This window comes from Peromyscus eremicus, chromosome 6 (genome assembly GCF_949786415.1).
Source record: "Peromyscus eremicus chromosome 6, PerEre_H2_v1, whole genome shotgun sequence".
Classification (NCBI taxonomy): Eukaryota; Metazoa; Chordata; class Mammalia; order Rodentia; family Cricetidae; genus Peromyscus; species Peromyscus eremicus.
This window is the reverse complement of record NC_081421.1, coordinates 97,224,789-97,238,221: the sequence shown is the minus strand read 5'-3', so window position 1 is coordinate 97,238,221 and position 13,433 is coordinate 97,224,789. Positions and strand designations below refer to the sequence as shown.

General features: G+C 35.3%; 1 protein-coding gene across 1 annotated transcript in view; it reads right to left on the bottom strand.

Moving 5' to 3' along the window:
* Ndst4 (N-deacetylase and N-sulfotransferase 4) overlaps positions 1 to 13,433 on the bottom strand; it is a 284,281-nt gene that overhangs the window by 14,651 nt on the left and 256,197 nt on the right. Inside the window, exons 7-9 of the mRNA XM_059265003.1 lie at positions 12,714 to 12,810; positions 4,446 to 4,569; positions 2,415 to 2,589 (exon numbers count right to left, since the gene is read on the bottom strand). Of these exons, the coding sequence (XP_059120986.1) occupies positions 2,415 to 2,589; positions 4,446 to 4,569; positions 12,714 to 12,810 (396 nt within the window). The remainder of the gene's footprint in view (positions 1 to 2,414; positions 2,590 to 4,445; positions 4,570 to 12,713; positions 12,811 to 13,433) is intronic.

The following is a 13,433-nucleotide window of genomic DNA, read 5'->3' as shown; positions in this document are numbered from 1 at the left end:
GCTTTGAAAATACATTTCTATTTATTAAACAATTTATCACAAATGCCTCATCTTGAGTTTATAATCAATTACAGAATTGGTTATCCATTTGTTTTTCTACTGTGTCTTTAATCTTCTCTTTAGATTCATATGACCACACATGTTTTCTCTAAGCCTATTGCTACTCCTGTGATGTTTTATTTTTTTCCTTCAGAGTCACACTTGTGAGTCTTTAGCAGTGGCTGCCATGATTCCTTCTTCCCCATTTGTGTGTGGACCAAACTGCCTGTTTTTGTTTTTGTTTTTCTTTTAACTCTATTGTTAAGGACCACACTTCCTGCCACATCATTTAGTTCAATTAAAGTGACTCAGGCCTAGCTTGTAAATTTGTCGAATTTCTTAGTAACCCCGGCACTGTAGTTCCAACCTCTACCTGACACCATTGCCTTCTCTTGTACTTGGAGTCATTGTGTTCACCATGATTCCTGCAATTCATCTTTCTGAGCATTTTTCATCTCTGAACTTTGTCTGAGGTGATTTCACTATTTCTGTTTCACAGGCTTCATGCCTCTGATTCATAAATTCCTGTCTCTAGCTCAGATTTTCCCCCAGAGTTTCACATGACTGACTCTATTATGCATATTAGCATAGGGTCTACACATTATGATCATTTCCCCAACTCTAGCATTCTACTCTCACCATCACCTGCTTTCTAGCACCCACAACCTCCTGTTGCCTTCTCCTGCACTTGTTCCATGGAAATGTAGGCTCATCATCCAGTTGCCCAATGTGAAGGAAACTTTACTTATTCTTGAACCGTCTTCATCAAGCTCTGCTGATTTTCACCCCTAGGTGCACACTACTTTATATCCCCTTTTGTGTCTACTTGCTTTAGACACAATTGCTTTATCTAGTCTTGATTTCTCAGTAAGGCTATTACAATAGCTTCGAGTTTGACATCTCTGAATGGTCCGTTGAACTACCCTAATCTATACTTTAAGTAGCAGATTTAGTGATGTTTCCTAAAAAAAATATGGTAGTGGTCATTGTCAGGTGCTCAGATGACAGTCCTTATGGATTTCAGACGCAACTTTTGAAGTATCCATCTGAGTTTTCCTTGGGGCCACAATGGCATTACCGTGAACTCTTTAAATGGGGTATGAGCTTTTATAGCCAGAGGATTTCATTTATAACATTACTCCTCTGTTGTTATCCTCGCCTTCAAACACTTGATGCCTACATGTCCTTTAGTTTTAAGTCCAAAGTTCATTTGGACTATAGAGAGTGTTTGTTCTCAGCATACCTTTACAGAATTTCTTAAAGCACCCTAACAAACAAATGCTAATTGTGAATTATTATGTATAAAACTAGGATAAAAACAGTTCATTGACATTTTATTAATTAAAATGATAATGAAATGTAGCAGCACAATATTTAAATCTATAATTCTGCACATTTGCTTTATCTTCTGCTATTATTTGATAGATAGGGCTTCAACGTACCTAAACATTTGTCCATCCATTTGAAATTTTCCTTATGATCAATTCCAAAGTCAGTAATCACAGAAGAAAGGATTTTAACATGCCTATTATGTTATTATCAATTGTTTTCAGAAAACATCTAAATATATTTTTAGTGAAATGTTTGAGACCTTTATCATCACATCTTGCCAGCAAATAAATATAACACAGAACTTGTTAATTTCTTAAAAAAGCATTCCATTTTAATTTATATTTTATTGACCTCCCAGTTGGCCATTTTCACATAAACTATTGAGTGGTTATACTTGATGTATAGTAGTCTGTTTCCTTTGCTCACTTGTTTACTGATACTAGCATTCATTCTTTTGACAAGTTGGAGATCATACGCAAATGAAAGCTCAAAGTAATTTTCCTTGTGCTGTTAGAGATGTACTCCTTAGATGCTGACTTTTAATTTAAAGACAATTTGACGGGCCAAAATTTTACATATTTGTATGATTTTGGAAATATGTCAATTCTTGTTTATTACTATTTTTGTTGGTTTGTTTTTCAAGAAAGAGTTTCTTTGTTAGCTCTGGCTGTCCTGTAACTAGCTCTACATACTAGACTGGCTTTGAACTCACATAGATCCACCTGCTTTTGCCTCCTAATTGCTGGCATTAAAGGTGTGTCCCACCACCACACAACTGTTTATTACTTTTTTTCTGTCATTTTATTATTTAAAATCCGTTCAACAATTCTGCATGAGTTAAATATTTAAATGAAAAAAATGCATAGATGGATGGAGAGATAGACAGACAAACAAGACAGATAGACAGATAGAAAGACAAACAGACAGTCTGATTTTTGACCGAGGATTTTTTGCACTTGACTCTTTAGCATATCTGGGTTTTATTTAATGATTAAAACAAGCTAAACCTGAATGTACTCAGCACTACTTTTCTTCATTCATACCTGGTACCAAGAATATGCCCTGTCCGATGGGTCGATAAGGATAGTAACGATCTTGGCTTTGGGAACAAGAGATGCAGCTCTCTTGGGAGCCTCTTCTGAGTGGAAATAGTTAGCACTCTTTTCAAAAAGGAAATCACTGGTAATGTTGGAAGGAGTAGGAAAAAAGTCCATATACCTGCAGGTAAGAAAAGATAATTATTTAATCTGGGCAATATTTTTCATTCTGCCATCCTCCCAACAGGAGGAATTTGAACAGGTCTTACATTTGTTTGCATCAAGTTCAAATTAGTGTGTTATAAAATCATCCAAATAGTCATCATGCTGTGTACTTCTAATGTGAAAGAAACCCAGAATGTTATGTACTTACAACTTATTTAAGGCAAAGGAAAGAGCAAGATAGAGAGTTGAAAATGAATGATGGGATAATACAGTGGATTTGAACTGATACTCTCTGCTGTCACAAACCAAACCTAAAATTACAGATTATGCCTGAAAAATACAATATTGTACAATCTTGCTTGAATGAAACTTTAAATAGTAAATGTGTGTTTGCAAATTTGAATGCTAAGATTCTTAAGGTGAGATTAAAGTTCACAAGACAGAAAGACATGTAAGTCAAAACAGCTATAAAAAATTAAACAGATTAAAGCATAGCTGTTCTCCTTTTTAACTTCTATAAAATTTGCTAATATATGCAGTAATATCAGCACATGATAATTTATCTAGAGCAATTAAGGGGCTATTTTCTGTCAGTCGATCCTGCAATGCCTCCATAGGTTCACTCCTCCATATGCTGTCAGAACATTCCTCTCTGTGTAGATTATGGAATCAATATGTTCTGAGGCTAATTCAGTACAAGGCTTTAATTATGTGTGTAACCCTCTTTACACCTCATCACTTCTCTCACCCTCAAATGTTCTAGAAAAAAATAATGAGAGCAATTAAGAATTCATAGAAGGCACTTATTTTCCTCTTTGACATTTGTTATTATGTTTCCCAAATGAAGAGTACTGAAGAATCTCATCTGTATTCTTGCTTAAAAATTCGTGTTCCATTTGAGCTTAGAGATAAGAGAAAATTGCTTTTCTTTCTTTAATAATTTGCGTGTAATTCCAAAATTTAGAAGAGAGATAGGGTAGCAACATCTCAGATGCAGAGTGAACACAGTTTCACTCAGGATGAGAAGTGAGATCGGCCCAATGGCATTGCCCTTGATGGGTCTTATTTCTAGAAGGTTCATGTGTTATGGTGACACACAAAATTAAATGCTACAAATTGTGCATCAAAAGGAATTTTCCTCATATGAGATTTGCCTTATATTCCTTGAGAATGTAAATCCAGGGAAATCAAATCTAAGATCATAATTTCTTGGAAAGTTAGGATACAGCCAGAAGAATTCACCAGACTGAATACCATCTCCAATATTAAGTTTATTCTGTTTCAGCTTATGGAAAGTATTGTTATTTTAAATGTTTTCCATCGTTTATCAAGTGCTAATTAATGTTTCTTGTGTGTGTGTGTGTGTGAGTGGAATTGATATGGTTTAGGAAAAGCTCTATTATAGTTTGCATGACAAATATTGCCTACATTGCAATACAACATACACTGCTCATGTGGTTAATGAAGACACATGTCCCAGAGTACAAAATAAAAGCAACCTCAGGCATCACTGTGAAGACAAATTATGTGTTTAATAAAATAAATGGAGAAACTGTAAAATAAGAATATGCTTGAAGAGAATTTTAAATATCCCTATGAATAATTCTGATGAAAAATACCCTGCAATGTTCGTTATTCAATCATATTAACTTACCAGAAAAATATTATCATTATTGCACTGTCCAAATCAAATTATAAGCAACACTGATTAAACATATCATCATTATAAATTAATTTCTAATTCACTGTGGTATAATTGAGCATAACAAATTTATTCTGTAATTATGCAGATGCCATGCACACATCTGTAATTGCTCTGCAATGATAGAGCATGTGTTAATATTGGAGTTCACTTTTTGTTGTTATTCTTACCACTCAATTCCCTTGTGATAGTTGTTGCCATTAAAAAACTGAACTTCTTCAAAGGTTTTTGGGCTAGGGAGATTGCTGATGATGGAAGGGTGCATAAGAAGAAATAAATAAAGTGCAGTTGTTCCTATTACAAAGAAAAGAAGGTACATGTTATATGGCAGCAAAAGAAAAGATTGGACTATCATTGTCATATTCTAACCAAAAACAAAATTCAGTAGAACAGTTCTTTCTAGTGTTTTCTTATCACTAAAGAGATGTACTTCATTTTAATAACAATCCACCTTGGACTGCTGGCAGTGGTCCAGAGGGTGCCTGGACTGGTCTACTCTGGTGACCGCTCTAGCAAATACCCTAAATAACAATGCAAATATATTTATATTAGTTTTTGTGATTCTATTTATCTAAGTAGCTTACTTAATGTTGCTACATCTCCAAAGTAAAGTGGATGAGAGATCCAGTCCAGGTAGAAGTGCAGAAAGCTGTGTTTCAATTTCCTTCTGGAGTAAGTGCCACAGGCATAGAGAGCCTTTCTATTTTTGGCACCTAAATCTGGTGAATCATTGTTGATGTTTAATTTCAATCAAGTAGATAAAAATACTTGATATAAGTTGATATTTTATTCATTATATGACATAGGAGTGATGATTGGTGATAATGCTTGATCAGAAAACCACATGTGTTTACCTTAATAAATTTGAAGTTCACATGTGTACTTGAGTCTAGTACATAGGTAATAGAAGGATTGAACAAAGGCTTGAGTAGCTAAAGACACTAACAAACAGCAGACCTAAGGGATCCATCACTTTGCATGGAAGGAGTATTAAATATATAGCATTTGAAATTTATTAAGCAAGTGGCTTTAAGTTTGATAGGTTGAATCAAATAAGGAACAAAACTGTCCTTAAATGGCAAGTAGATGGTATTTAAGCAATGGTAAATACTGTTGCAGGTTTTAATTTCCTGAGTCTTCTCTTTATAAATATCCTTTAATTAATTAATTAATTAATTAATTAATTAATCCTCTGAATAAACAAAATTATAGGGAACAGTCATTCTGCCTTTTGAATGACAGTTCAAAGACCCTAACCATTATGTATGGATGTCTTATGCAGGGAGCTCTCAGGCAAGACATCTCTTCCTTGGCAAATGTTCTAAGGCAACCTTCACACTACAGTGCTTGGGTTTTTGTTTGTTTGTCTTAATAAAATTTAAATAAAAAAACTAAAGCAGAAACTGGGTGCAAGTTAGAGACAACTGAGAAAATACTTTTGTCAAGGTGGGCTTGTAGGCTAGGTTAAGGGGAATTTTCTTGTATAATGTTGGTGTGGGAGGGCCTAGCTACCCTTGGGGAGGTAGTGTGGGAAGTAAGACATAAAAAAAAAAACCAGATAAATGTGAGCTTGGAAGCAAGCCAGTAACCAGCATCCATCCCTTGGTTTCTCCTTCAGGTCTTGACTCCAGGTTTCTGCCTTGAGTTCCTGCCCTCAGTGATAGACTGTGATCTGGGCATGTAAGTAAAATAAAACATTTTCTTCCAAGTTGCTTTGGGTCATGATGCTTATCACAGGAATAGAACACAAGCTAGGACACAAGCAAATTTTCTTTCTTTCTTTCTCTTTCTTTCTTTCTTTCTTTCTTTCTTTCTTTCTTTCTTTCTTTCTTTCTTTCTTTCTTCCTTCCTTCCTTCCTTCCTTCCTTCCTTCCTTCCTTCCTTCCTTGCTTCCTTGCTTCCTTGCTTCCTTCCTTCCTTCCAGCATGTCTTGCCAGGCTAGTTATATATTACTCAAAATGCAGAGCTGGATAAAATTGATGATTATTTTTCTCTTCCAGTAGCATGCAGAGCAGCATTCAGACTCATATAAGCAAACCAGAATGGATGAACCTTATGGATCAGTAACAGCTTGATTTCTGCATGTTCTATGACTCAAGCATGTGGTATCTTTAGCAATTGAGTTTTGCTATCAAGTTCTATAAGGTAACCAAGAATATTGGCAATGGCTTGTAATGTTTGGTTGATGAGACCTTACTTTCCAATAGCTCCAAAAATGGTATTTCTTTGCAGTTTTTGGTAATGGCTATTTTCACCCTATGTTGCCTAGTAGGGATTTGATTGCCTTATTCTAGGATAACTACATGTAAACTTTTTTCCTATATGCATGTATTTAGGAAGTTTCTACAGCAATGGGTTTCTATATGACTTTTTTGAAAGGTATTTTATGCTATTTATCCCTCTCAGTCTTTCCTCTTCTACCTTGGCCCCCTCCTGATCTAACTGTTCCTGTTCTATTATTCTCTTTTGATCCTTTTCACCACTGTAGTCTATCTACCCACTCCTGAAAGCTTTCCTCACATGACCTCTGTATGTATTCCAAAGAAACCCATATATCTGAATATTCAAAGATATTGTTTCCTTATTTCATTCTTAATATGTTTGTTATTTATACATAGAAAAATATCAAATATCGTATCATAATTTTTGCATTCTACTACTTTCCTGAATGTATTTATAAATCATGGTTTTCTTCTGGAATCTCTATGTTGAAATCCATATGCAAAAATAAGGATATTATGACTTCTTTCTTTACTATTTTTATCTCCTTTATGCCTTCATTTATCTTATAGTTAAGACTTCAAATATTATATAGAACAGGCATAGGGGTAGAGTGAACATCCTTATTTTTTCCTGATTTTAATGAAAATGCTTTGAACTTTTTCTCATTTAAAAAGATATTGGCTGTGGGTTAGTTGTGGTCAAATACATTTAAGATTTATGAATATAGAGAAATCCCTGCATCTCTGGGATGAAACCAAATGATCATTATAGATAACCTTATTGCTGTGTTTTTCAATTAAGTTTGCAAGTACTCTACTGAGAGGCTTTGCATCTATGTTCAGCAGCTAGCCTGACTTTTAATTTCCCATTTTAAGTGAATCTTCGTCAAATTTTTGTATCAGTGTGTTACTGGCTTTGTAAAAAGAATGTAGAAATGTTCCTTCATTTTTTTATTTTATGAAATAGTTTGAGGAAGCATTAGTGTAAGTTCTTTCCTTAGTTTTGATGGAATTATGTATGAAATCCATCTGACCCTTGAATTTTTCAGTTAAGAAATTTTTAATTACCACTTCAATCATATTGAATACTATAGGTATATTTAAATAATTTATTTTACCTTTATTTAGCTTGGTAGGATATTACACACATACATACATACATATATATATATATAATGTCTATATGACACATCATATACATATATATATTATATACGTGTGTGTGTTTGTATGTGTGCATTTCTTTTAGATTTCCCTGTTTGTTTAAATACAGATTTTTAAAGTATGTCCTCATGACTTTTTGAATTTTCTCAGGCTTTGTGGAAGTTGTTGTATCTCATATATTTTGGTATGTTAAGTTTTCATTTTCATTAAATTCTAGGAATTTTTAAAAATTCCTTCTAGATTGTGTCAACTCCTTGACACAAATATAGTTAACAATCAGGAGGGTGTTTTTGGTTTTATGAGTTCATGTTGTTTCTGTCATTTCTATTGCTGTTAATACCTAGTTTTACTTCAGAGTGGTCAGACAGAATGCATGTTATTATTTTAATTTTCCTACATGTGTTGGGACTTGTTTTATGTCCCATAAAATAGGAGAGAAGATATAATGAAAATCAGGGCTACAATCAATAAAAATATAGTTAACAATCAGGGGGTGTTTTTGGTTTTATGAGTTCATGTTGTTTCTGTCATTTCTATTGCTGTTAATACCTAGTTTTATTTCAGCGTGGCCAGACAGAATGCATGTTATTATTTCAATTTTCGTACATGTGTTGGGATTTGTTTTATGTACTAAAATGTGTTCAATTTTGGAGAAAGTAGATGGGTTGCTGAAAAGAATGTGTATTCTTTAGTGTTTAGGTAAAATGTTCTGTAGATATCTGTGAGATTCACTTGACTTACGAAGTCAACAAATTCCAGACTTTTTCCCTGCCAGGGGAAACTTGTTCCAAGCTCCTTGGCCACACTGCTGAAGATAAAAAGGCTGTATTTTGTAAACAGAAGACACAAGACAGAGGCTGTAACTTGAAATGCCAGACAAACAGAAGAAATCAATAACTAACCCTGAACATAGTGTCTTCCTGAATATTTGATAATTTGACATAAACCTTTAAAGCCAGAAGGCATATAAAGACATATTACAAGTCCTAAAACTCACAACTATCAACCCAGACTATCATACCCAGCAAATCTATCCATTAAAATTGGAAGAGAAGCTGGGCAGTGGTGGTGCACGCCTTCAATCCCAGCACTCGGGAGGCAGAGGCAGGTGGATCTCTATAAGTTTGAGGCCAGCCTGGTCTACAGAGTGAGTCCCAGGACAGGCTCCAAAGCTACACAGAGAAACTCTCTGTCTTGAAAAATCAAAACAACAACAAAAAAATTGAAAGAGAAATAAGTGAAAACCAGATAAAGGAATTTGTGACTGCTATGCTTGCTCTACAGATAATACTAGAAGGAATATGTCAATCTAAATAGGAGAAACACACCAAGAAGTCACAGACAACAAAGGCAGTGTGGACTGGTTGTTGGTCACAAAGACAGAGAGGGTAACTGGAGTGTCTCAGTCAGCCTATTGCCAGGGATCTAGGTGTACTTGTTATAGGGTGGTGGCTGGAGAGTCCTTAGTGGGGAGCCAGCTTGAATCTGGGTCTTCATACCAAGTGACCATGCTCCCTAGTTGTCTTTCATTGTCTAGTTGTTTTCATGCTGACTAGTGATGACTGACATAGTAACAATAAAAACAGATGGAATTCTGGGTTTCCATTTCTAGACCAGCATCTAGAAAGAGTCCAGGTAGTGACTCCAGAGGCTATTACTGTGGTTTCTAAAACTCAAAGCTTAGATACCACAACACTAGCTACATAGTTCAGAGCTACTGACTTGAAAGCTCACTGTTTGGTTATTCAGCTACCAGGACGTGGCAAAAATGTTTCAATCCATGTCTGGCAGCAGACACTTTTTAAACTACAAAAATGGTGGAAATATTAGAAAGCAACTGGAGAGAAGATAAAAGACCTGAGAAGAGAAAGCTACAAAGAACCAAATCACTGAAACAGTGAGCTTTGTTGCCTTGAAGTTCCAGAGGGCTTCAAATGTGGAGGGTCCTGACATTGGAAGCTGTGGCCTACAGCTGCAGAGCACATGGCTCCTGGCTTTAAAGGTTCACAGCTTCCTCAGATCTGAGCACCTACAGTTGTTGGTTTCCAGCTGTGAAAGCTTAGAGCTATGAATCTCCATTGCTGAGTGTCCAGAACTATAATTTCAGAGATATGCAGGTGTGGTACACAGGATCTTACGTCTGCTGGCCATGGGAAAACTACTTCTTATTTCCATCCAAGCCAACTGTTTTTGAAAGAATTTCAAAGAGAAAAAATCCTTAGGCAAATCTAATACTCATTTGAATGTTTATTATTTAAGAAATAATCACTAACATAAATCAGTGGAGAAAGAGAGTGAGAGGGAGATGGTTAAGAACTGAACATGACCTGATAAGAAGTTAAATGCCAGCCAGAAGAAACATCTCAAAAACAGTAGAAAATACAGTTATTAAAGTTATGAGAGGAGTCTCAAAGAATTAATTTGATTTGCTCCTGAAAACAATAGATCACAAAGGAGAAAATGTGAGAGGAAGAACCACACATTCCAGAGAAAAGTGAATTAGAGGCAGACTGGAAAATGGAAGGGAACAAGGGAACATGAAATCTAGGGGATCCTTAATTGTGTTTTCAGATTACAAAAATTTAAATAATGATGAGGAAAACTAGAGGGACGGGGTGCAAAGAGATTTGATTTTTTTTTAAGACCTACAAGAGAACTGAGAAAATTGATAGTTTAATATGTGTTAGGGGTTGAGCATGGTTGGATCAGGGAACAGATAAATGAATGCTTTAACGTTATCACTGAATATTCAATAATAGATACTTTATGACCTCACTCAGAATAAAGAATTTTTTATTCATTCAATGGCTGTGAAATTGTACCGAGATAGGTCTGCCTTTGTGATCTGAGCCCTACACCTTCATGCCAACAGTATCTGGAAGATGTGAAGTGTCCTCTTGTTCCCCTGGTAGCAGAGAAAATGCACTGTACTAGGAACAAGAAACCTATGGCTTGATGTTCTTTATCAACCATGAATTCTATGTCTGCTGCCATGAAATGTTTTTATTTTTGTCTTCTGTTTTTATCATTCTTGTCAGCCATTTGTTGTACAATCCCTTTGGTGCACTTAGTGGAACTGGAGGAAAGGGTTTTGTCTTAGTAACAACCAAGAAAATCTATTTTTACACAAACAACCTTTACTTTTAATGTGCCAGACTGAGCCAAGCAAATTATGAGAAATGAATACTGAACAAATGGCACTTCAAATGATCTGCTAAGTGTGACACTATTGGAAATCCTCTCTCACACTGGTAATGTTGCTTCCAAGTATGAGGGTGCAGAACTGTCTAGAGGAAGCTAGAAACATAGTGTGAGCTTCTGAAGTCCCAGTCTCCACTGTCTTGGTCCATTGTCATTCCCTGCCTGAGCTCAGCAGAGGATCCCATCAAGGATTCAGTAGTGGGAAAATGGGATCTCACTTTCTTCTAGTCTCATGACAACTGTAAAAAGGGGATTTTAAGGCCAATTTTTGTACTGCATATTTATTATAAGGGGTGACTGCATCATCAGGGGTCACTGAAATTTGAGTGTGCTCAAAGGTGGGTAGTTACAGGATACTTGTGACTTCCCTTCAGGAGATTTGCAATCTCTTGACAGCAGTGGATGTTTTACTAAATATCAAAACCAGGCATCTATGGTTGGATTTTTCAAATTATTAGAACCATTTTCATATTAAATAATATATTCATGCCATGTGAATATAGATGTGCAATTCCTGTGTTTTAACTTCTTATTTTATTTGAGAAAGTTAAAAAAAGAAGAAACAACAACAACAACAAAAACAGCTAAAAGCTTTATCATTGCCACACAACTAGGCCACATATTAAAATCTAAAGGTATAACATATTGGTTTTATAAATATAAACAATAAGGAGGAAAAAGATTTATAGTTAATAACGTGTGGTTTTCTAGCATAACAAAGCAGTAATAATATTCAATGACAAATGATAGAGGGTCTGTCTTTAAATTAAATTTTTAACAAAATTTTACAACACAGGGATGTTTTATTTCTTTACTATTTATTCTCAAGTTCACAGTGCTGTAGGGAGTTGGAAGGAAATTAATGCACATTTTAAACAACAAAAACATGATATATCTGAAAGTATGTGTTGCTTGTCTACCCTCCCTGCTCATGTGTTAATTTGCTGTTGTAACACAATTCATATTCCTGGAGGAAGAAAAGATTTCAACAACCAATATCTAACAGTCTGGAAATTTTACCCATAACCTTTAAAATGATCTACTTGCTTGTATTACAAATGTCTTCATTGCGGCTTATTTATTGTGACTGTTTGCTTTGTGTTATGGTTTGGGCTCTCCCTGACGAGGGTGCTTCAAGTCCAAGTAGTGAATTCAAGATACAGCAACTCAATAAAAACTTTAATTAATCAGGATATAAGCAAAGTATATAAAACTGTCACACACTGAAGAAAGTATAAAATATTCTAATTGAAAGTGTCATCTCATTGGTGAAATACTTTCATTCTCTTTTACTACATCCTTACACAGTTGTCCTTCAGTGCACAAGAAAATACCAAGGGAGAACAGCCTGGGGAGATTGGGGCATTACAGAAAACAACTATACCGCATGTTAATACTTAATGATTGTTTTTAACAACACACATATAAAATAATTTGTGAGTAATAACAACCATAGTTCTGAACAGAAATCAATGCAATGCTGATGTACAGTATAAAACAGTCTGACTCTGAACCATAAGTTACCTTTTCATAACTTAACTCAGGTATTAATTAGGCAAAGCCACAAAAAGTAAAAAACAGGGAAACTGTGACACTTAAACTCAAAAATATCAAAACTTTGATACATATGTAAAACCTTTTTAAACTCCATAGCAAAAGCATTTATAGTTCAAGTCTAATAAATGGCAACATCAGGATCTTTTCGGGGCTTGTAGGATAAAAGGTGTCCCGTGAGGAGGTACAGCAGTTCAGCAATAAACTTGCATAGGTCACAAAACAAGATTCGATGCTGTTAGGACACAAGAACTTAATAATGACAGCAAGTCCAGAAGCATCCTTGCCTAGGCTTACCTGTTTTCTGAGGCCCAATGACAAGGAATTTTGGTAAATGATCACAAGTTTTCTCCCTAGACCAGATGTCTTTGTGTCGTTTATCATCACACGGATTCTGCAGGAAAGAATACATCTTACTGAATACTGAATCCTGGCTGCTATGTCCTAACAACGTTTCAAGTAAGACAGGATGAGATTCTTGCTTGATCTCCTAGAGCTGGGCATCATAATCCCATTCTGGTTCCTTGATTCTCAAATCCTTTCCTGGTGCAGTGATTAGCTGGTTCCCCTACCCAAGGCCTCATAGAGCACAGCCTCAAATCAGTCTTGCCGTGATGTGCGTGTTTTCAGTGACAGATAATAACGGGAGATTCTGCTCTGTCTGTAGTTTGTGTTTTATGTCTGTGCATCAAAGAGGTTTTAACTTGACTGAGCCTCACTTGACTGTAGTTTCCCAGTTTCTTTTCTTTTTTTTTTTTTCTAACATTGAAATATCTATATATTAGAGGCTGGGTACTTTATTTTCAATACAAGATGATTTTCTTTGGGAAATGTTTCTGAAGGTAATACCTGTTAGATGAGTTGTTTTGAATTATGATTCTTCCTACCACTTTGACAAATACAGGTAAAAAAAAAATCATAGTTTCCAATGTTACATTCTTTCTAGGAGAGAGTAGACATTTATCCAATTAATGATGCTAGATCTGTCAAGAAATGTTTACACAAATGAGCCTCCAT